Genomic DNA, 19,557 nt, shown 5'->3' with positions numbered 1-19,557 from the left:
CTGGCGGGCAGCAATAAAGCCCAGGTACCTGCATCCCCAGGGTGCTGAGGGCAGCAGAAAAAAGGGGGGACCTTGGTGCATTTGCCCTGCCCCTCCCCCTCTTACCTGGGCTAAAGCACAATGCTATCTACCCCCGAAGACTGATGCACCCCACGTCCTCCTGGCCCCCACGCTTGTCCCCCCCACCTGCTTCGAGTCCCTCCCACCACACCCTGGTTTTCTATGCTGTTTTGGTGCGAGTATAACTGTCGTAGTCATGGCTTTGGGACGGGTTCTGTTTATTAAAGTCCTGTTGCTCCTACTGGCCCGGTGTCCCGCCTCCGTTCCTCTGGTTGGGGGGAGGAAGGGCAGCCTGGATCCTTTGCCACTGGCCCCCGTCAGCCATCAGGAACCACGGGCAGTAGCTGCTCCTCGAGCAGGGCTATCGTAAGCATGAGGCTGCCCCCCAGCAGCAGCCCCAGCCCCTGCAGGAGCACATGGAACACAGGCAGGGGCTCAGGAGGGCGGAGCAGGACTGCTAGCTGGAAGGAAAGGAAGCTGTCAGGACGCTGCTCTTACCTACCACTCGCTTGTCTACTTCTGAGCCAAGAGCTCACTGTCTAGCCCTGCTGGCCTGCAACACTGTGTGGACCAGGTTGACCTCGAACTCCGCTGCCTCCTGAGTGATGGCGTTGAAGGTGTACGCCTCCCAGCCTGCCCCATCCTCTGCCCCCTGCCTTTGGATACTTTTTTCTGGTGGGGCCATGGGTCAGTACTCTCCAGACCTAGAGGTGGAGCTGGACGGACTGGCACTTCCCTCTCCTCAACACCACCCCCCCGGCCATTCCCACGCTCCTTACCATATCCACAAGGGCCACATAGAGGAAGACCCCAGCCGTGACCCCAAACACCCAGGGAGTGAGGGGAGCGGGGCCCAAGCTGAGCACCACCCCGAGGGCTGCGCCGCCCAGTCCCAGGGCTCCAGAAACCAGGCTTAGCAGCAGCAGCCTCCGGAAGGACAGCCCTGCCTGAAGCAGCATTGCGAAGTCACCTGTTGGGGGGACAAAGGACAGAGGGTGAGTCAGAGCCGCCCCTCGCTTTGCCCTCAGAGGTCTCCTTTCTGGAGCCCACCTACCCCGTGTTTGCCATTCCTACCCAGTTCGTGGGGCAGCTCGTGGCAGAAGACAGCCAGGGTGGTGCTGAGGCCGCTGGAGAAGCCGTCAGAGAAGGCGGCACCTGGAATCAATGAAGAAAGTCAGGAGTTGCTCTCTGCACGCTCGCGCGGGCTTTCCCTTGCCTCCCCCACCTCCCTGGCAGCTTCTCCTGTCCCTACTGGCTCAGAGCCCTGCCCCCTCCTCTGCTCCCCTGGGTAGGCTCAAACCTAGGGCCAGCCCATCAGTGAAGTTGTGCAGGCTGTCTCCCAGGAGAACCATCCAGGCGATACTGGTACTGCTGCCACCCTGGTGCTGGTGGCTGTGACCTTGGTGCCGAGGAGCGGCTGGAGCCGGTGGGGGCTGGCTGTCCTCCCTCTGGCCCTGAACCTCTGGCTCTGGTAAGAAGGACAGTAGAAGGGTCGGTAACTGAAAGAGGGAACTACAGGCTCTTTCGCAGGGTACTCCTTTCCTACTCACCTGAAGTTGCCTGTAGGGGTCGAAGGACCATCCCACTGCCGTCCTCTGGGTCAGGGTTTGGTTCTTCAGGAGCCCTTTGGTTCCTGCAGCATCTCTGAAATGGGAGGGCATCCCTCCTGGTGGAGGAGGCAGCAGGGCCGGGGGCTAAGGGGAGGCCAGGCCAGCAGCTGGGAAAATGAACACCTGCACCCACTTCTAGCACCTGGAGAATGTTTTTTGACCTCCGCCCTTTCCAAGGTTGGCATTTTCCCCTCTGTTTAATGCTGATATGAACTGCAGAAAAGAAGCCGTTTGGCCAGAAGTCCTGTGTCTATGCTAAGAGGTCCGTGCTCATTCAGTAGTGCACAAGTCCTGGACAATCGGCCAAGCTGCCAAGGTCCAGAAACACACAGCGCCCCTTGCCTCCTTGCCTGGCTGGGACTCTGGGTTTGGCAGAAGAAAAGGGTGCCACTCACTGGCCTGAGCCTTCTGTGCCGCACAAGTCCTAGCGTGTTCTCTAGCACGAAGAGCAGGAAGAGGCCGCCAAGCGCTGAGAGTCCCGGACCCAGGTCCTCTTCTGGTTGCTCACTAGGTCCTGTGTGTCGCCCCCCTCGTGCCTGTCAGGAAGTAGATCAGAGCACACCCTGGAAACCCCTATACCCAGTAGCATCCCCTTCTCCCAGTGAAAGGATAGCAAACTTGAAGTCACACACCCAGTGGAAGGTAGCCGTGGCTGAGGCCAGGGGTGAGGGGTTAGGATGTGGGCACTGATGGAAAGGGCCGAGGGGTCCTGTGGCTAGGAACACATGGATCCATGGAGGCTAGCCGCCACTGGGTCAGGGTATGAAGGTGCTGTCTCACGTACATGTGGTAACAGGTGTAACAATGCATCCCCACAAAGGGTGCCCACGGCCAGGGCCCCCAGGAATCCTAGCACCGGCCGCAACAGACCGCGTCCCAGGAACCTCAGCAGCAGCAGGGAGAGGGGAGCAGGGAGGCTGAGCAACAGGACTGCCAGGGCACTATGAAGCAGGGCTGGGAAGGAGAAATTGGGGCTAATGTTAGTTAGGCCCAGAGGCACTCTGCTGAGTGGAGCCCCCCCCCCTTCCTTAGCAGGGAGCCCCTTGCTGCCAGGATGCAGGGTGCTGCCCACCCTTCTCATTCACTGACCAGGCAGTATGTCTCCTGGAGGTGCTGGAGCTGGGGTTTTGATGCAAACACGGCTGTCAATCTGATACAGCAGGGCTGGACATAGCAGAGCAAATTGACGAGGGGTCAGAGGAGCAACAGGGTTCAGGCCAAAATTGACCAGCAGCTGGGAGCCATTCAGACACTGATTGAGGAGAGGATGGTGTATTAGGGAGTCACAGGGAACTACAGCCTAGATCTCGACTCTCTCAGGGTCCCCTTGGCTCACCCTGGCATGTGCATTAGAGCTGGGGATAAGGGGACTTAATGTGTGTTAATCACCGGTGAGCATTCAGTCCAAAGTAAGTATTCAGCATACATTTCTCAGTTTTCTAGTGAGTATTGCTGTCATTTCTATCTCATGCCCTGGTCATTTCTTTGTTGTAGTAATGGAGCTGTTTTGGCAGCTAGACTAGAACCCTCTGTACCAGAGTTCTAGAAGGGAAAGGAGCCTGACATGCTGTCTGTCTTTTGTCAACACTCGACTGTCATGTTTGATCCAGCCTAGGCCGGAATGCTCCTTTTGATTGGGCATGTCAACTGATGTCAGAGCCTGACAGCTTTGTGGGCCTTCCTGTGGGTGTGAAACAAGGAAAAAAATGACTGTTTCTAGACAGACATAGCCATCGTCTCCAGGACAACTCTCCACATAACCATCCTACCCTAAGATGCTTCTCTGGACTGTGTGTTTGCTAAATTTGGTCAGCCTGCACTAAAGTCAAGGGATATACCTTTCACTATTAGAACATCCCTATTCAGTTAGACTCCAAATACTTCAGGCCACCTAGTGCCGAGGACCACCAGACTTACGTCTTCATTCAGATGGTCAGCCAACGAATGGTCCAGCAGCAGAAGCCTGTGAAAGAGGTCTAGACCGGAGGGCCCCGGCTCATGGGGCAGGTCATGGGTCTCTGGCTCCTGCAAGTCACCCCAGCCTGAAGGACCCAGAGGCATTCCTGCCCAGACATTCACACTCAGCTCCGGTTCCTGGAGCCTAGGTCAGAAGGATTAGAGTCACACTCAAGTTCCCAGTCACCTGGCCCGAGTCTCGTGGAGGAGGACAGCCTCCGTCCATCAGTCCCAGGAGTGTCTGAGAGCTGTTTGGAGAGCCTAGGGTGGGTAGCTGTGAGTCTGGGTGGGGGCAGCCGGAAGGCCTCCACATGGAGAGCCAGAGCCAAGTCAGCCTGGAAACGTGGGAATGAAGGGCTTTGAGGACCCAGGGATCTGGAGCGGGAAAAGGCCGCGGAGAGAGGACTTCTCATCCCAGGGCCTCATTTCAGGAAGCCAGCGTGGCCGCATTGAGTGGGGGCGTGTGACTTTTGGGGGTCGGAGATGAATACCTGTCTGTGAAATTGTGGTCACTGGGGGCTGCAGCCCGCCCCGTTGGAGACTCATGGTGTCCCAGGCGAAGGCCCTGAACTCGGCCCAGCCCTAAGCTGTGGAGAAGCCGGGCCAGCCCTCCTGCAGTCAGTGTCCCGTTCTCTCCATACAGGCCAAACAGCTGGGCCAGGTAGTGGTTCTGCTCCTGTTCAGCTGGGCCCAGGCTGGGGACTGAGCCTCCTACCCAGCCTAAGACCACCCCCATGCACAGGCCAGCCAACAGACAGTGCACTGGGGGGCCCATCACTGGGGTGTGGGGTAGAGCCTCTGATTCTGACTTCTATTTCCCTTGGAACATCCTGAGGCTCGTGTCCTAGAACGAGGAGGAGTGGGGGTATCAGGGTCAGGTCAAGGGCTCTGCCCTTCAGCTCTGGGCTGGGGACAATGTTCATATGCGCTTGAAGTAGCTTGATCTGAGACTGGCTCAGGCTTCCTCTGTCCCTCCCCTCTGCCTCTGCAGCAGCTTCCTGACCCAGAGTTCTCCTGACATCTGGTCCGGAGTCAACTAACATCCCTTAGACCCCCCCTCTCACTTTGCTCCAGCTCTTTATTCCCTCCCAATGTGCAGGGCCTCACCCCTACTGGCAATGTGAGAGCTGTCACCGAAGGTCCCTGGAAGGCTTCACTGTGGCCCTTAAGAGATTCCTGAGTCAGGAGTCCAGCCTTCAATGCAATGGAATCGACTTCCCATACAGGACTGAAATGGATAGGTTCCCCCTTCCCAGCTGCTCTGGGGCGGAGTCAGGGGTGGAGCAAGTGTGGGAAGGTTCATATAGGAGTTAATGGTTCACTGGTCTCTGGGATGGGGGGGTCAAAAGTCAGTCTCTGTTAGGACCTGACTGGGGAGGGGCCACCCTCTGCCCCAGGGAAGCCACATGGTTAAGAACCTGTGCTCAACTTTTTCCTCTTAAATATTGTATAACCCATTCAGTATCGACAGAACCTTCTGAATATCCCCTCCCCTCCCCAGGTACCTTACATCGGGGACTGAGCTTCATCTGTTTCCCACCCCATCCCCACACTCCCTAAACTGGAGGGGAAGAGGCAGATAAGTAGCAACAATCCCAGACACATTCAGGGAAGAAACTGTCCTTAGCAGTCCCCCACCCTGGGATGCAGAAGAGGGCAATGACCCACTCCAGCAAGCAGTCACTGTCAGCATGCCCGGCTCTGGAATCAATGAACAACAGCGGGGAAGCCCAGTTGAGGAAAAGGAGCCGGAACAGGGTTCCCCTCTGACACCTGGCCTGGCTTAAGGTCAGGGATCAAAGTCTGATCAGGGTGACTGGTCCAGGGGTTTGGGGTTGGCGTTACCTGACAGCAGGGCCGGAGACAGAAGGACACCCAAAGGAAGGGGCACCCAGCCTTCTTGTGGCAGGCAAGGCTGGACAAGGGTCACCTGGGGGGGGGAGGGGGACACACGACAGCAGGGGAGGGGCACTACCTTAAAGGGGCAGGCTTGCATTGCTCAAGGCCTCCGCGCCTAGGCACTACACTCCCTAAGTACACACCTGCTAACCTCCATTGCTACGAAAAACAAAGGAGTCCAGAAGAGAGTGGGCACATTTATTAGGAAGGAGGGGTTTCAGTTAGACCCTCGTATCACACACACACACACACACACACACACACACACACACACACCAGACTGTCTTTTCCAGAGGGAGGAGGGCAGGCAAAGGGCCCTGGATCCCAGGGGACAGGCCATGTCAGCAGGACAAGGAGGGCAGGAGCTTGAGGTGGGTAAGGCCACTGCTTACCACCCCTCCGGGGAAACTTAGTGGCTAAAAGGCGAGCTATACCACCCTCCAATCTCAAGGTCAGAAGCCCAGCAGGAGACAGTGTTGTCTGGCAGGGACCTGGGGCGTGGCTGTGCTGGGAGGGAGAGGTCTGCTCTCCTGCTATCTCTTGCTCCTGCGGGTTTCTTTGCCGTTGCTGACAGGGTTGCTGGAGGGGCCAGGGGGCCCAGAAGGTGTGTGGTTCGGTTGGCTCCGAGTGACTCGGGTGCTGGGGGCATGTGAGGCAGGGTGAGAGGGGTGGGGGCCACCACTGGGGCCCGATTGGGGGCTTGGTCCGGTCCCGTTTTGGCTCTCGGAAGCTGGTTGTAGGAAAAGAAACACAGAGTTAGTTAAGGTGAGGGTCCACCCTGAAGGCCCTGTGAGTGGGTGAGTCGTCACCATGCACAATGGCATGGATGCGGACAGGGAGCTGTGCCCTAGCCTTGATAATTATTTATTTACTTATTGTTTATATATATAAAAATAAAAGTGTTCTGGGGCTCACAGTTCTGCAGGTAAGTTCATGACCATCCTGGCAGAGGAGCCTTGACAATTTAACTGTCAACTTGACACAACCTAGCGTCTCGGGTTAAGAGTCTACGGGCGTGTATACGGGGGATTGTAATTGACTTAATTTTGTGGGAAGAGCCAGCCCAGTTTGGGTGGCAGCATCCCCTAGGCAGATAGTCCTGAATAGGATGCAAAAAGCGCTACAAGTACGAGTGGGACCCCTTGATAATTTTGGAGGCTGCCCCATGAGCCTGACGTGATATACTTCTCTTATGTGTCTCCGCGTCATTGGAGATCACACCTAGAATGAGCTGTTTGGTTCACAACTCAAAGGTCTTCTGGAAGAATGTCCTAAGGCCCAAGGCTGACTGTAAAGCTGGAGAAGCATGGGAAGAAGGGACGGAATTTTCTGTTCGAATGAAAAGGTGGGGCTGGGTCTATCATGTGGGAGGTCTAGGGTTAGACAACCAGCAGGGTGATACAATACAGGGTGAGTCTGAGAACCGACCGAATCCCTCTACCGCCAAGCTACTCACCACAGGCACTCGTGTGTGTGTGTGTGTGTGTGTGTGTGTGTGTGTGTGTGTGTGTGTGTGTGTGTGTGCTACCTTTGGGAGTTGTTTGTCTTCTCCTCCCATGTGGATGCTCTGGAGGCTGAACTCTGGTTGTCAGACTTAATGTCGCAGACCAGCGCCTCCTGAACTGCCCTGCTGATCCCCACACCCACACATTTTACGGAGCCACGAATGTGAGAGGCTGTAACTCTAAACTACCACAGTCCCTACCCCTATCGCAGAATATTGTAATCGTTACTCCCACAGAGGTACAAGCCCCAAAAGGCAGACAGTGTGCTTTATTTAACTCCTTGACATCTAGTAGGTAAATGAAGCAGAGACTGCCTCTATGAACCCTAAATGACATAGAAACTATAGATTCCTGTTTCTTGGTTTTGCTTTTTTTTGAACCAGGGACAGAGTTTCTCTGTGTAGCCCTGGCTGGCTGCCCTGGTGCTCGCTCGGTAGACCAGGCTGGCTTTGAACTCATAGAGATCCACCTGCCTCTGTCTCCTGAGTACTGGGATTAAAGACATGCATCTCCAACACCTGGCCAATTCTGGTTCTTAAACCATGTCCCTACTCAACTCTCTTTTCTACTGGACTACGATATCTGTGGCCCAAACTGAAAGGTTCACAGATACAGAACAATGTTAAGATTTTATGCTGTACATTAAAAACAACAAACTTTAGGAGGTCAGGGAGATGGTTCAGCAGTGAGGAGCACTGGCTGCTCTTGCAGAAGATTCAGGTTCAGTTCCCAACACCCACGTGGCTCAACCATCTGTAATGCCAGTTTCATGGATCCATTGCCCTCTTCTGGCCTTTGTGGGTTCCAGGGAAGCACATGGTGCACAGACGTGCGTATAAGCAAGACACACACATTAAAATGTATTTTTAAATTAAACTTTTGTAACGGGGCTGGGGGTGTAGATCATACTCGAGTGCTTGCCTCGCCTGGGAAAGAGGCAAGGTGTTGGCTGGCCTGTGGGCGTGTCTATGGAAGGTTGTGGTTTAATTATGTAGGGAGACCCAGCCCACTGTGGGTGGAACCCTTCTAAAATTGAGAAGCTGAGCTGAGTCCAATCAAGCAAGCGTCTCACCACGCACGCACATAATGTGACCAGCTGTCGCTAGCTCTGTTCGCTGCAGTGACGGACTACATGTAACCTGGGACCCTGCACTTGATAAACCCTGCCAGCCTTCACTGCTTACTGTCGGGATAGCTTATGACAACAGAAGGAAAATGCTCATCCAGCCCTGGGGCGTGGTGGCACACACCCGAAGAGCTGAGGCAGGCAGACTAGGAGTTCTGAGTCTCATCCAACAGATGGAGGTCAGCCTGGGCTACATGAGTCCACAAAGCAAACAAACAAAAATCAGACAAGAAAGACACCTCTCATTTCTAGTAGCAGACGACAAAGTGAATAAATGCTTGGCAAATGGATTTTAGGAGCATTTGGTCTTAGCTGTACCTTTTCTTTGGTTTGTTTTTTTTAAGGTGGGGGTCTCACTATCGAGACCAGGCTGCCCTGGAACTCGTTCTGGGGAGCTCACACTGCCCCCGGAGCTTGTAGTGACAATCCTTGCCTCTGCTGCTCACATTCTAGACAGCAACCATGCCTGGCTCATGGCCGTACCTTATTAGAAATATTTTTATGGCTAGACATGATGGTAGCACACCATCAGTCCAGCACTTGAAAGGTGGAGGTAGGAAAAGCAGAGATTCCAGATCAGGTTTGGCTACATAGGAAGTTTGAGGCCAGCCTTATTTAGTTGAAACTGTCTAAAACAAACAAACAAACAAACAAACAAAAAACAAAAAGAGTCCTGCAAAACTAATATTCTATTTTATTTTCTCCTTCAACTTTTTTTTTTTTTTTTTTTAAAGACAGGGTTTCTCTGTCCTGTCTGTCCTGGAACTCACTCTGTAGACCAGGCTGGCCTCGAACTCTCAGAGATCTTCCTGTCAGTGACTCCCAAGAGATGGAATTAAAGGTTGCATTGCTCTGCTGGGCTTTGGGTGGCCCATTCTGAGAATCTAAACAGAGCTAAGCGCAAGCATGAAACACTAATTCTTTGTCTCTGTGACTGAGGACGCGTGACTATTGGTCTCAGCAACGGGAAAGAGCCAGATGACTCCCTCTGTAGAGCAGGCTGACCTCGATCCGAGGGACCCACCCGCCTCTGCCTCCCCAGTGCTGGGATGTGTGGCACTACACCTCTTAGTCTGAGTATAGTTCTTCTACTTGAAAAGGGAAATAAAAATGTGGCGATGTTCTCGTTTGTTTGGGACAGGTCTCACTGTAGCCCTAGACTAGAGAGGGACTGTGACAATTCTTCTGCCTTAGCTTCTCCCCAGTACGGGGATTATGGTCATGAAAACAATGAAAATAATGATTTTTAAAATTGTAGCACATGCCTTTAATCCCAGAACTACTGAGGTCTAAGCAGGGGGAAATCCCTGTGAGTTTGAGGCCAGCCTACACTACATACTGAGACCCTCTATTAAAAGAAAGAAAAAGGAAGGAAAAAGACAAGAAAGAAATTAAAAAGGAAACCAGGTTATGCTACATAGCTTAGGGATGAAATAGACTACACCGTCGAGGTGTGTGTGTGTGTGTGTATACCCAATTCTCAGAATATATTCCCATTACTCAGTGATTTATGACTGCATGTATTTACATATATGAGTGTGTCCATATGGACTTATTACAAAGAACTTACAAGAATATTGTAAATATGCTACATCTAAGCTACATCTGTTTGCTTGTAACGGTCATTCGCCACCGCGAGGGAGGAAGTCTCCTTTTGTTTTTTGAGCTGGTGATAAGGAAAGGGGACCCTAGGCTCGCACATCTTTCCTCTGCTGAGACTTGCAGAAGGTATACAAACGAAGGCACAGGGAGAACTGGGTAGAGAACAGACACTTGGGAAAGACAGCTCTCCCGGCTGGGGAGGATAGAGATTTAAAGGGGCCACTTTACCTGGAGAGGCGGCAGGAGGTCCTGCGGTGGCTTGGGGGGCAGCAGGGCAGCTGTCACTTGGCACCTGAGGGCACAGATTACACACTCAGACCCTCCTCAACACCATGCTGCATTGACCACCTCTGCCCATTTGCCCCAGACCCAGGGACTCACCGATTTGTTGGGCGCCTGTTGAGTGTTATACTCGGGGTTGGGCTCGCTGAAATTAGGAACTTCAGAATAAACCATGCAGAATCTGCAAAGAGAGAAGCCAGAGCCTTGGTTGGACCCACCTTTTGGGCCACAGACAGATGCAGCCATGGGGTGTGGGACGCACAGGCTCGCTTGTGTTGCCTTCTGGTATACCCTAACTTTCCCACCGTTGGGAGGGGGGGTGGGGCTTATTTTCCAGATTCCCAAGACAGAACTTACTCTCCAATCTTCTGCAGATCGCCCCCACGGCCAGTGTATAGTGTCAGACAACCTTTGAACACTGAAGCGTACCTGTGGGGTGGAGTGAGGGCAAGCAGGATTCAGTCTTCAGGAAAAGCTGTCGGGACGTGTAACCACACCCTTCGGCGGCTGCTGCTAGGAGCCCTGACTTATTACCCTTTGGTGAGTCGGATGATGTCCCCAGGCTGGATCAGGTTGCCCACATCGTCCCACACTGAGATATTGATGCTGCCTGTTTTGTCTGCTACTTTACAGGTCCGAACCTCGTGCCCGTCCTTTGTCTTAGTCACTCGGCCTTCAAGGGAAGAAATAAATACACAGAGATGGAGTTAAAGTCATACAAGCGGGGTGGGTGGTGAAAGGCTGGGTATTGGCTGAGTGAGGCTAAATGGTAGAAGCTGAACAAAGCTCATATCCCTCCTTGGGCGCAGGAGGTTATGCGTGGGTGTGTGCGCGCCGGGGGTGGGGTGGGTAATGGAGGGTCCAGCACCATGGAGAGAGCCCTGAGTGGAAAAAGGCTCGCGTGGCCAGTGAGGCATTAGGCGATCTAGAGTTCCATCCACTCTACCCACCGGCCAGCCTGTCTGAGAGGGATTGGAGGGCCTTGGGGAGCCTCCTCCCAGTCCAGGCAGCAAGTTAAGAACGCAGGCGGTGGTCCCGTGTGCCCCCACTCTCCATGCTCCTCCCCCTTTGCACCCACGAGTCCACTGCGCATGCATAGCCACCTGTCTCCAGTACAATGAAGATGAGGTTCAGATTCTTGAGCCCGGGCTTGATATCCTTCACGAAGGTCTCGGTCGTCATGCTTCCCGAACCGTGGCACCCCGCTGGAAGTGGAAACGGGAGATGAAGGCTCAAGCTTTGGAGCCTCTGCCCCCATGCTCCCGCTTGGCCTACCCAGCACACCAGGCGGGGGATCCGGCAGCCTTGGCCCCTCTCTAACCCTTCTAGGAGGTTAGAAACGAACTTCCCTGGGGGCCTCGTACTTCACGATCAGAACTTAGAGATCTCTGGGTAAGATGCTTAGGGGCTGCAAGGCCCCTCGGTCAGGATGCTCTCAGTCTCACGCGCCGGGGCAGGGAGGCTAAAGGGGACTCGTAGGGGACCCGGAGCAGCGCCAGGGAAGAGGATCCTGCTGGCGGGCCTTCCTGCACCCTCATCCCCACTCCCAGAACTCGCCCCGTCCCCTCCCCCACCCACAGCCCACCACCCACCCAGCCAGCAGGCGGGACTGTGCACACCGCCAAGCCACCCGCAGGGGGAGCCAGGGGGCTGGCTGCCGCCGGATGCTGCGGAGTGGAACGCGGGAGCGCACACATTCCCGGAAGTGTCCCCTGACCTTCTCCAGCCAATAGGGACAGAGCTGCCCTGGAGAAGCCCCGCCTCCAGTCACCGCCCGCCCAATCAGGTGCCGTTTTTCACGCGCCGCGAACGGGGCGGTCTCAGGAATTTAAAGGAGCCTCGGCGAAGACGAGTTCCGCGGGAGAGATGACCGACCACCAGGGGGCGCCTCAGCTACCAACCTTCCCTCCGGCTCAGAGAATGCGATTCAGGCTCGCAAGGTTGTGGGGTTTACTTTATTTTTCCTAAGTAGTGGCACAATGGAAAAAGGTCCAAGGGCTTTGGAACGCAGCGGGCACGTCTGAATCCCAGCCCGTGTCTTCGCCTCTTTTCCCGGCCGTTCTTAAACATATAAATTCCGTTTTACACATGAAAAAAAATGGAAAGTTAGGTAAAAAGCGATACCTAGGACATGGCATTAACTTACACGCACGGACCTTCATCCTTAATACACTGAGCAGTTCGACCCATCTGGGCCAAGTGGCATTTATGCTACAGAAAGACATTAGGCAGGCTCAGCCTCCTCTGGAAGAAATGGAACCCGGGACATAGAAAACAAGTCTCATTTGATTCACACAAGGCACGTCCGGTTCCTATTTCCTTTTCTCAGTAGATCTTAAAGTCTGCTCTAACCTGAAAACACCCAGAACCTGTAGTTTCCTCTGGTACTCGCCGGAGTGTCCTCAAAGGCAACTAGCTCCGTATTCCTTATAAACAAACCAGTTACATGCGTACTAAAGTGAATTTCCTTTTTAAAGAGATAGAATGACAAAATACTGTTTGGCACCAGGTTAGCCCATGAGGTCCTGTAACTTCCTTTCTCGTCTCGCTTTAAGGGTCCACCATGACTTCCCTCCCCTCGCGTCCCCCCAATCGCGGCGTGGCAGCCTCGGTGGAGACTGCAGGGGTGTGCTGCTGTGTGGCTGGGAGGCGGGCGACCCTCACAACACCGTGGATCAAAGCTCTGCGTCCTCCCTACCTCCCTCGCCACCCCGCAGCCTTCCAACTGCTGTGTCCCTTCGCGTGACTGTGCGTCGCGAGGCTCCGGGACGCTGCCCACAGCTCTGGGCAGGGAGCACAGCAGCAGGTCACGCTGCTGCAGACCCCGTTGCCCCGAGGCCGTCGCGCCCCAGCGTTGCATCAGCTGCAGCGCACACGAGGTGGCTTTGCAGGGCGGGGCGGGGCGGCGCAGGGCACGCACGCTCGCCCCACATCCATACACCGGGGGCAGCACCGAGTCCCCCCTCCCACAGGGCTAAGTCCCGCCGGGGGTCCGCTCCTAACAACTTCCGGCCCGGAGCGGAGGTCCGGCCGCCGCCGAGTTAAACAAAGGGGCGGGGCTTGGTGACGGACTTCCGCCCCGTCGCGTAGCAGCAGTGGGCGTGGCAAAAGGGGGTCAGTCCGAGCCGAGCAGGAGTGGTCGGAACCTTCTTCCCCATCCTTCCCTTCCCCTTCCCCTACGGGGAAAGGCGGACACCCGGCTCCCAGCCCGCCGCGCGGCCGCCGCGGCCTCAGCTGCAGCCGGGGCCCCGCGTCCGGAGAACCCAGACCGCGTCCAGGGCGGTGCGTAACGCGCCTGAGCGAGCTTCTCACCCGGGGTGTGGGAGCGGAGCGAGCGAGCGAGCGGAGGGGGCGAGGTCCCCGTGGACTGGCGCCGGGGTCGGAGGTGCTGGGGGTCGAGAGGAAGGGAAGGGTGGAGGGGAGGAGGAAAATGGAGGAAGGGAGCTCTGCGGGGAGGAGTCGGCCGGGGAGCTGGGGGCTCTGGAGCACGGAAGCCTTGGGAAGTGCGGGAGTGGCCTTGGCTCGGGCTAGGGGGACAACGTGGAGTTTAAATGGCAGTGATTGACGGGCCTGGGGACGAGGAAGGGAACGTCCCGGGGGCTAGCCTTGGCAGGAGCCGCGGAGCCCAAACCTCCGCCCTCCAAGCGCCATAGCTTGGCTTCTTTCCCGTGCCTTGTCTTTGGCAGCCTTGTCTTTCTCTTTTATTCCTTCGCCGCTCCTCTCCCCTCCCACCCCACCGTGGAGGACTCTTACATTCCTGACATCCTTGCCCCTGAATGATTAGCAGCCCCGCTCTCTCGCACGCACGATCCATCCACTCGCTTTATACACTGGGAAGCCCACCCCAGCCCAAGGAGGCACAACAGTTAGTTGGTGGGTAGAGAGCAGGGAACGGGAGAGAGAGCCGATTGAGCGTGTTTGGGATCGGCACATACTTTTCCTTTAAGAAACTAGCTTCATCTCATCTGGTAGCAAATGTGGCGGTTGCCAAGGTTCTCAGAGACTGACCTGTGAGAATCCTGGCAGGTACTTCTTATACAATAGGGTTAGCTAATTACAGTGTTGCAGGCTGCTTATATTTCCCTAAGAAGGAATGGGATTGGATAGTGGTAAGTAAGGGAAGGTGAGGGGTGCATTAGTGTTGATACTCTGTTTCCTTTAGACCCTATGGCAGGGCCTGCTTGCCGGTAGTTGAAAAGGAGGAAGAAACAATTTCAAACATTTCCTCTGGTCCTCACTGTGAATTTATTGTCCCATTCTGTTGCTACAACTAGTAGCAGTCTGGAATCTCCTTTCCTATTTATTATGTAGTTTGATTTGCGGGACAGTAAGGTAAAGCAATTGTCATTGCCTCTATTTTGACAGCTGGAGAAACTGGAAACAAAAGGTTACAATGGCTTATTTCAAGTTGTTTGTTTGGTGGGTGGGTAGCTAGGACTGGAAATAACCCAAGACTTCTCTCTCCCCCACGACTCTGCTTGATCAATAACCCCTCATCCATTTTCCAAAGGGTGAATTTTCTCAGCACAGGAAGATTTTTGGTTTCTGGGTCTGGGACTTGACCCCAGGAGACCGAGTACTGCCTATAGTACTCTTCGTGAAAACATTTTTTTTCTTTTTAGGTACAGGTGTGTGCCAGATGGTTGGGAAATGGGGTGTTATTGAAAGGAAGGAATCGTTCCTTCTGTTTTATGTGTGTGTGTTGGGGAGACAGGTAGAGGAGAGGAACATCAACTCTATCAGTCCTCTTCTGGACAACGAAAAAGGGAATGCCAGGTTTTACCCCCTCATCTCTCCTTCATTTGAGAATACATGCCAGACGTGTACTTGATGAGAACAGTGAACTGAACTCATGAGCAAATGTACCATGTGAGAGAGGAAGACTTTGTGTGAATTCTTCATAAAAATCATCTTTTATCCTATTTTATCCCAACATAGCCCTTGAACTGCTGATACACATATCATAATGCTGCCAGGAGTTTGATTAACATCAAGTTCTCAGGGCACTGGAACTTGGACTTGGTTCCATGTCTGTAGGCATGCGTCTGTCATGTGTCTGTTCAGCCCAGCTTTATTGCTCTGAATGGCCAAGTCGCCCACCCTGCAACAACATCTCTACTTTTCCCTCCTTACCAGTGATTTGAGGGAGGATCTCACTGTGTAGCCCCTGCTGATCTTGAATTTGCAGTGACCCTCTGTCTCCGCCTTCCAGGGGTTGGGATTACAGATTCTACCATGCCTGACTTTGTTTTTCCGCTCAGCCCCAACTCTTCTTCCCTCCTTTTTCAAAGCCTGATCCCCTTCAGGGGTATTTCCCAATCTGTACCTATGGCAGCATTCTTGGGAGTCTGTGTCAAATATGTTTTCCAAGTGGAAAGCAGTACCTGGGTTTTTCTTTTTTCTTTTTGGGTTTTCAAGAAGGGCTTTCTCTGAGTAACCCTGGCTGTCTTGGAACTCACTCTGTAGACCAGGCCTACCTTGAACCCAAAGATCTGCCTGCCTCTGCCTCCCCAGTGCTGGGATTACAGGCGTGCACCAACACTGCCTTGTATCCTAGATTGGTTCAGAACTTGCTATGTAGCCAGAGCTGGCCTCGAACTCAGAATTTTTTTACTTTGCTTACTGAGTGTTGGGATTATAGGCAGGAACTAACATCCATGGCCTCCAGAATTATTTTGCCTGGAAATAATGTAAGTGAAAGCCCTTTGGAAATATTAAAGACTAGTACAGGGGAAATATTATGGATTCACATATTGCATAACCACCAATTTGGAATTTTTGACATTACTTGTTGTGCTGAAAAAAGAAGTATATATACAGGGGCTGGAGAGACGGCTCAGTGGTTAAGAGCACTGGCTGCCCTTCCAGAGGACCAGGGTCTGGGTCCAACACCCACATGGCAGCTTACAAGTGTCTCTAACTCCAGTACCAGCAAATCAGCTTCAGGCACCAGGCACAAATGTGGTACACCAGCATATATGCAGGCAGTACACCGTATGAGAAATAATATAAAACACAGTTTGTAAAGTTAATGTGTGTGTGTGTGTGTATATATATATATTGTGTGTGTGTGTGTGTGTGTGTGTGTGTGTTTATGCCAGCCAGTTCCCAAATAACCACACAGAGACTCAGTTATACCTGCTTGGCCATAGCTCAGACTTGTTTTTAACTAGCTCTTGTAAATGAACCCAGGGCTCATTTACCTCATGTACAAACTTCCCATTCTGTTGCTCTTTCTCTCATGTCCTCTTCTCAGACTCCATCCTTCTCCCCAGTGTTCCCTGCGCCCCCAAACCCCAACTAACTAGCTGTCACCAGCCAATCAGCTTTTTTATCAAATCAATCACAGTGACATACTCACAGTGTAAGGAAATGCTCCACATATGTGTGTGTGTGCGCTAGAGCTAACAGTGTAAGGAAATGTTCCACATATATATGTGTGTGTGTGTGAGAGCACACACTAACAGTGTAAGGAAATGTCCACATATATGTGTGTGTGTGCGAGAGCACACACTAACAGTGTAAGGAAATGTCCACATATGTGTGTGTGTGTGTGTGTGTGCGAGAGCACACGCTAACAGTGTAAGGAAATGTCCACATATATGTGTGTGTGTGTGTGTGCGAGAGCACACGCTAACAGTGTAAGGAAATGTCCACATATATGTGTGTGTGTGTGTGTGTGCGAGAGCACACGCTAACAGTGTAAGGAAATGTCCACATATATGTGTGTGTGTGCGAGAGCACACGCTAACAGTGTAAGGAAATGTCCACATATGTGTGTGTGTGTGTGTGTGTGTGCGAGAGCACACACTAACAGTGTAAGGAAATGTCCACATATGTGTGTGTGTGTGTGTGTGTGTGTGCGAGAGCACACGCTAACAGTGTAAGGAAATGTTCCACATATATATGTGTGTGTGTGTGTGTGTGTGTGTGTGTGTGTGTGTGCGTGCGCGCGCGCGCGAGAGCACACACTATTTTATTTTTTTGACAAGGTCCCGTGTACCCCCTGAACTTTGATCTTCTTGCCTCTGCCTTGAGGGTACTAAGATTACAGGCCTAGTTTATGTGGTGCTGGGATTAAATTCATGACTGTGGTTGTGCATTCTAGGCAAGCACTGGAGCCACAGCCTACGCTCTCCTTTTTCCTTTCATAGATACATATTTCTTTTTGTTTTTTTGGAGACAGGAGACAGGGTTTCTCTGTGGCTTTGGAGCCTGTCCTGGAACTAGCTCTTGTAGACCAGGCTGGCCTTGAACTCACAGAGATCCACCTGCCTCTGCCTCCCGAGTGCTGGGATCAAAGGCCCAGCTGCTGCTCTACTGGACAAGCTGTGTGTGAGGTAGTAGGGAGACTTTCTCATCCTCCACCTGGAGGCCCCACCCACCAGATCCACGTCTCCCCAGGTTCACTGTTAAACAGAGGTAGTTCCCCTGACTAACATCTTTTCTTCCCTGTTCCTATTAATAGAGTGCTCCTGATTGTGACATCATACCCACCCCTTGGCCATGAAACTTGTCACTAGGAAGAAAGACTCAGTCGGAGAATAACCAACGAGATGGGACACTTGGAGCATCTCCTGAGCGGCACTGAGTGGAGGCATCAGGGGGTTGGAACCTTGTAGTCAGGGAACCTGCCCCCACCACCTAGAAGGTAACAGCTTTGATTTGGAATCTCATTTCAAACTGTGTCTTCTCTCTGGTAAAGGTTCCTCCTGACCTTGGAAACCTGTTTCCTGGAGCTTTCTACAATTAATGAATGCATGTCTCTAATTTTGTTGATAGTAAGCTTTATTTTGTTCGTACGTTTGTTCATCTTGTACTCTCGCTGGGTTATACCTGTGCCTTAGTTTGAAGACAGTGGCTGTGTGTTTTCTTTCTCCTACAAGTCTCTGTTGGCCAGAAGACTATGGTTACTATGAAAAGGAGATGTGGACTAACCACACAAATAGTGCCAAGTGCCGGTGCACAGCTGGGAGGTCCCTGCTGTCTTCGGAAGCCTAGCGGGCCCTAGATTAGGTATTGATGAGTTCTGAAAGAATATAGGTCCTCATTTTAGGCCAGGCAGTGGTGGTGAGCCCAGCACCAGGGAGGCAAAGGCAAGCAGATCTCAGGGAGTTTAAGGACAACCTGGTCTACAGAGCGAGTTCCAGAACAGCTGAGGCTACACAGAGAAACCCTGTCTGGAAAAACCAAAAAATTAATTTAAAAAAATTTTTTTTTTCTTGAATTTAGGGCTGAAAAGATGGTTTGGTCTGTTTTAAAAGCTCTTGCTATAAAAGCAAAAGGACCCAAGTTCAAATCCCCATCAGCCATGTAAAAAGCCTGTAAACAAGCCCTGGGGGTTAGAGACAGGCAGATCCCAGGAGTGACAGGGCACATACATGCCCATACAGTACACACACATGTAAAAAAAGAAAGAAAAAGACAAAGGGAATTTCAGATTAAATAAACCAAAGAAACCCAAACTCAAAATCCTCTGAGCCATGTGAAATGGTGTACGCCTTTAATTCCAGCTCTCCGGAAGTAGACCAGGCTGGCCTCGAACTCACACAGATCCTCTGCCTCTGCCTCTGCCTCTGCCTTCCTGATGGTGGCATTAAAGGTGTGCGCCACCATTGCCCAGCAGAATTGGTGGTTGTTTTAGTTTATTTTACTATTGAACTGTCTGTGCACGATGGGTTGGGTGGGCCGTGCCTTGGTGGAATCGCGTTTCTTTCCACCTCTGTGTGGACGGCAGGGATTGGACTCTACAAGCAAGCGCCTCACCCGCTGAGCCACCTCACCAGCCCCATTTTAAACGCAGTGATGGGGTTGAAACTGTGGGTGAGCAAAAGACAAGCAGTCTATCACTGGACGCCGTCTCCAGCCCTAAGCAGCTTTATCTTCTATTCTTGAATCAGGGTGTTCTGGTGAGTGAGCACAGGAGTTTGACTTTGAGAGGTTGAAGGAGACAAACAAAGGAAATAGCCTGGTCATTTTAAACTGAGCAGTTAACATCAGGCTAGTTCAAGTTATTTTGTGTGTAAGGATTAATGCAAGGGAATATCACTTCTTTCTAGATGTAATCAGGAGAGACAGGAAGATAGGATGACATGTTTCAGGGACACCTGTTTCTTTATCAGCTAGTTTCTTACATAGTTAAATTTCCTAAGACTTGTCTGTCCCCTTAGGCTGGGGCAAGTTTTGGAGCCATTTGCCTGTGTGTCTGATCTTTTTGTAGTCATCGAGGCTAGGCCGTATTGAGGATGTGGAGAAGAGGAGAGTGGCAGAAGGGACCATCATGTACCCCTGACTTGCCTTTATCCATTTGTTTGTTAATGGTGACAGCATGCCCGTTTACCTTAAGAGATAAATCATGAGTTAAAAATGTCTGCTCTAATGCTTGTCTTAGCATGTGTGCATGCATGTGTGAATGAATTTGCATGCTTTACATGTCTGTGCAAATAGAGTAAGAGCCTCTAAATAGCTGGGCATGGTGGCACACACCTTTTTGTTTTGTTTTGTTTTTGTTTTTTAG

The 19,557-nt window shown here is 52.4% G+C and overlaps 2 protein-coding genes across 2 annotated transcripts; both read right to left on the bottom strand.

Moving 5' to 3' along the window:
* Positions 1 to 261: 261 nt before the first annotated feature.
* On the bottom strand, positions 262 to 4,466 carry Slc39a5 (solute carrier family 39 member 5). Its single transcript, XM_051176062.1, has 10 exons — positions 4,118 to 4,466; positions 3,588 to 3,771; positions 2,760 to 2,922; positions 2,455 to 2,624; positions 2,066 to 2,206; positions 1,611 to 1,704; positions 1,361 to 1,528; positions 1,135 to 1,215; positions 840 to 1,030; positions 262 to 521 (listed from the first exon to the last, which is right to left on the bottom strand). The coding sequence occupies exons 1-10, from the start codon at positions 4,399 to 4,401 to the stop codon at positions 378 to 380; spliced, it is 1,620 nt and encodes a 539-aa protein (XP_051032019.1). The 5' UTR covers positions 4,402 to 4,466; the 3' UTR covers positions 262 to 377.
* A 1,321-nt stretch (positions 4,467 to 5,787) lies between these two features.
* Positions 5,788 to 11,780, bottom strand: Nabp2 (nucleic acid binding protein 2). The gene is made up of 7 exons (XM_051176060.1): positions 11,633 to 11,780; positions 11,144 to 11,245; positions 10,575 to 10,713; positions 10,398 to 10,469; positions 10,140 to 10,221; positions 9,987 to 10,050; positions 5,788 to 6,255 (listed from the first exon to the last, which is right to left on the bottom strand). The coding sequence occupies exons 2-7, from the start codon at positions 11,220 to 11,222 to the stop codon at positions 6,059 to 6,061; spliced, it is 633 nt and encodes a 210-aa protein (XP_051032017.1). The 5' UTR covers positions 11,223 to 11,245; positions 11,633 to 11,780; the 3' UTR covers positions 5,788 to 6,058.
* Between the last annotated feature and the right edge of the window lie 7,777 nt (positions 11,781 to 19,557).

The sequence above is a fragment of the Phodopus roborovskii genome, unplaced genomic scaffold (assembly GCF_943737965.1).
Source record: "Phodopus roborovskii unplaced genomic scaffold, PHOROB, whole genome shotgun sequence".
Taxonomy (NCBI): Eukaryota; Metazoa; Chordata; class Mammalia; order Rodentia; family Cricetidae; genus Phodopus; species Phodopus roborovskii.
Note: the sequence above shows the minus strand (reverse complement) of the source record. Positions and strands in the feature narration are given on the sequence as shown.

Coding starts and splice junctions, on each gene's coding strand:
- Slc39a5 (XM_051176062.1), bottom strand. CDS start 4,401: ATGGGCCCCCCAGTGCACTGTCTGTTGGCTGGCCTGTGCATGGGGGTG. Junction 2,625..2,759: donor TCCAGGAGACATACTGCCTG/GTCAGTGAATGA, acceptor TCTCCTTCCCAG/CCCTGCTTCATAGTGCCCTG. Junction 522..839: donor ATGTGGCCCTTGTGGATATG/GTAAGGAGCGTG, acceptor CTTTCCTTCCAG/CTAGCAGTCCTGCTCCGCCC.
- Nabp2 (XM_051176060.1), bottom strand. CDS start 11,222: ATGACGACCGAGACCTTCGTGAAGGATATCAAGCCCGGGCTCAAGAAT. Junction 10,714..11,143: donor CTTCATTGTACTGGAGACAG/GTGGCTATGCAT, acceptor CTTCCCTTGAAG/GCCGAGTGACTAAGACAAAG. Junction 10,470..10,574: donor ATCATCCGACTCACCAAAGG/GTAATAAGTCAG, acceptor TCCACCCCACAG/GTACGCTTCAGTGTTCAAAG.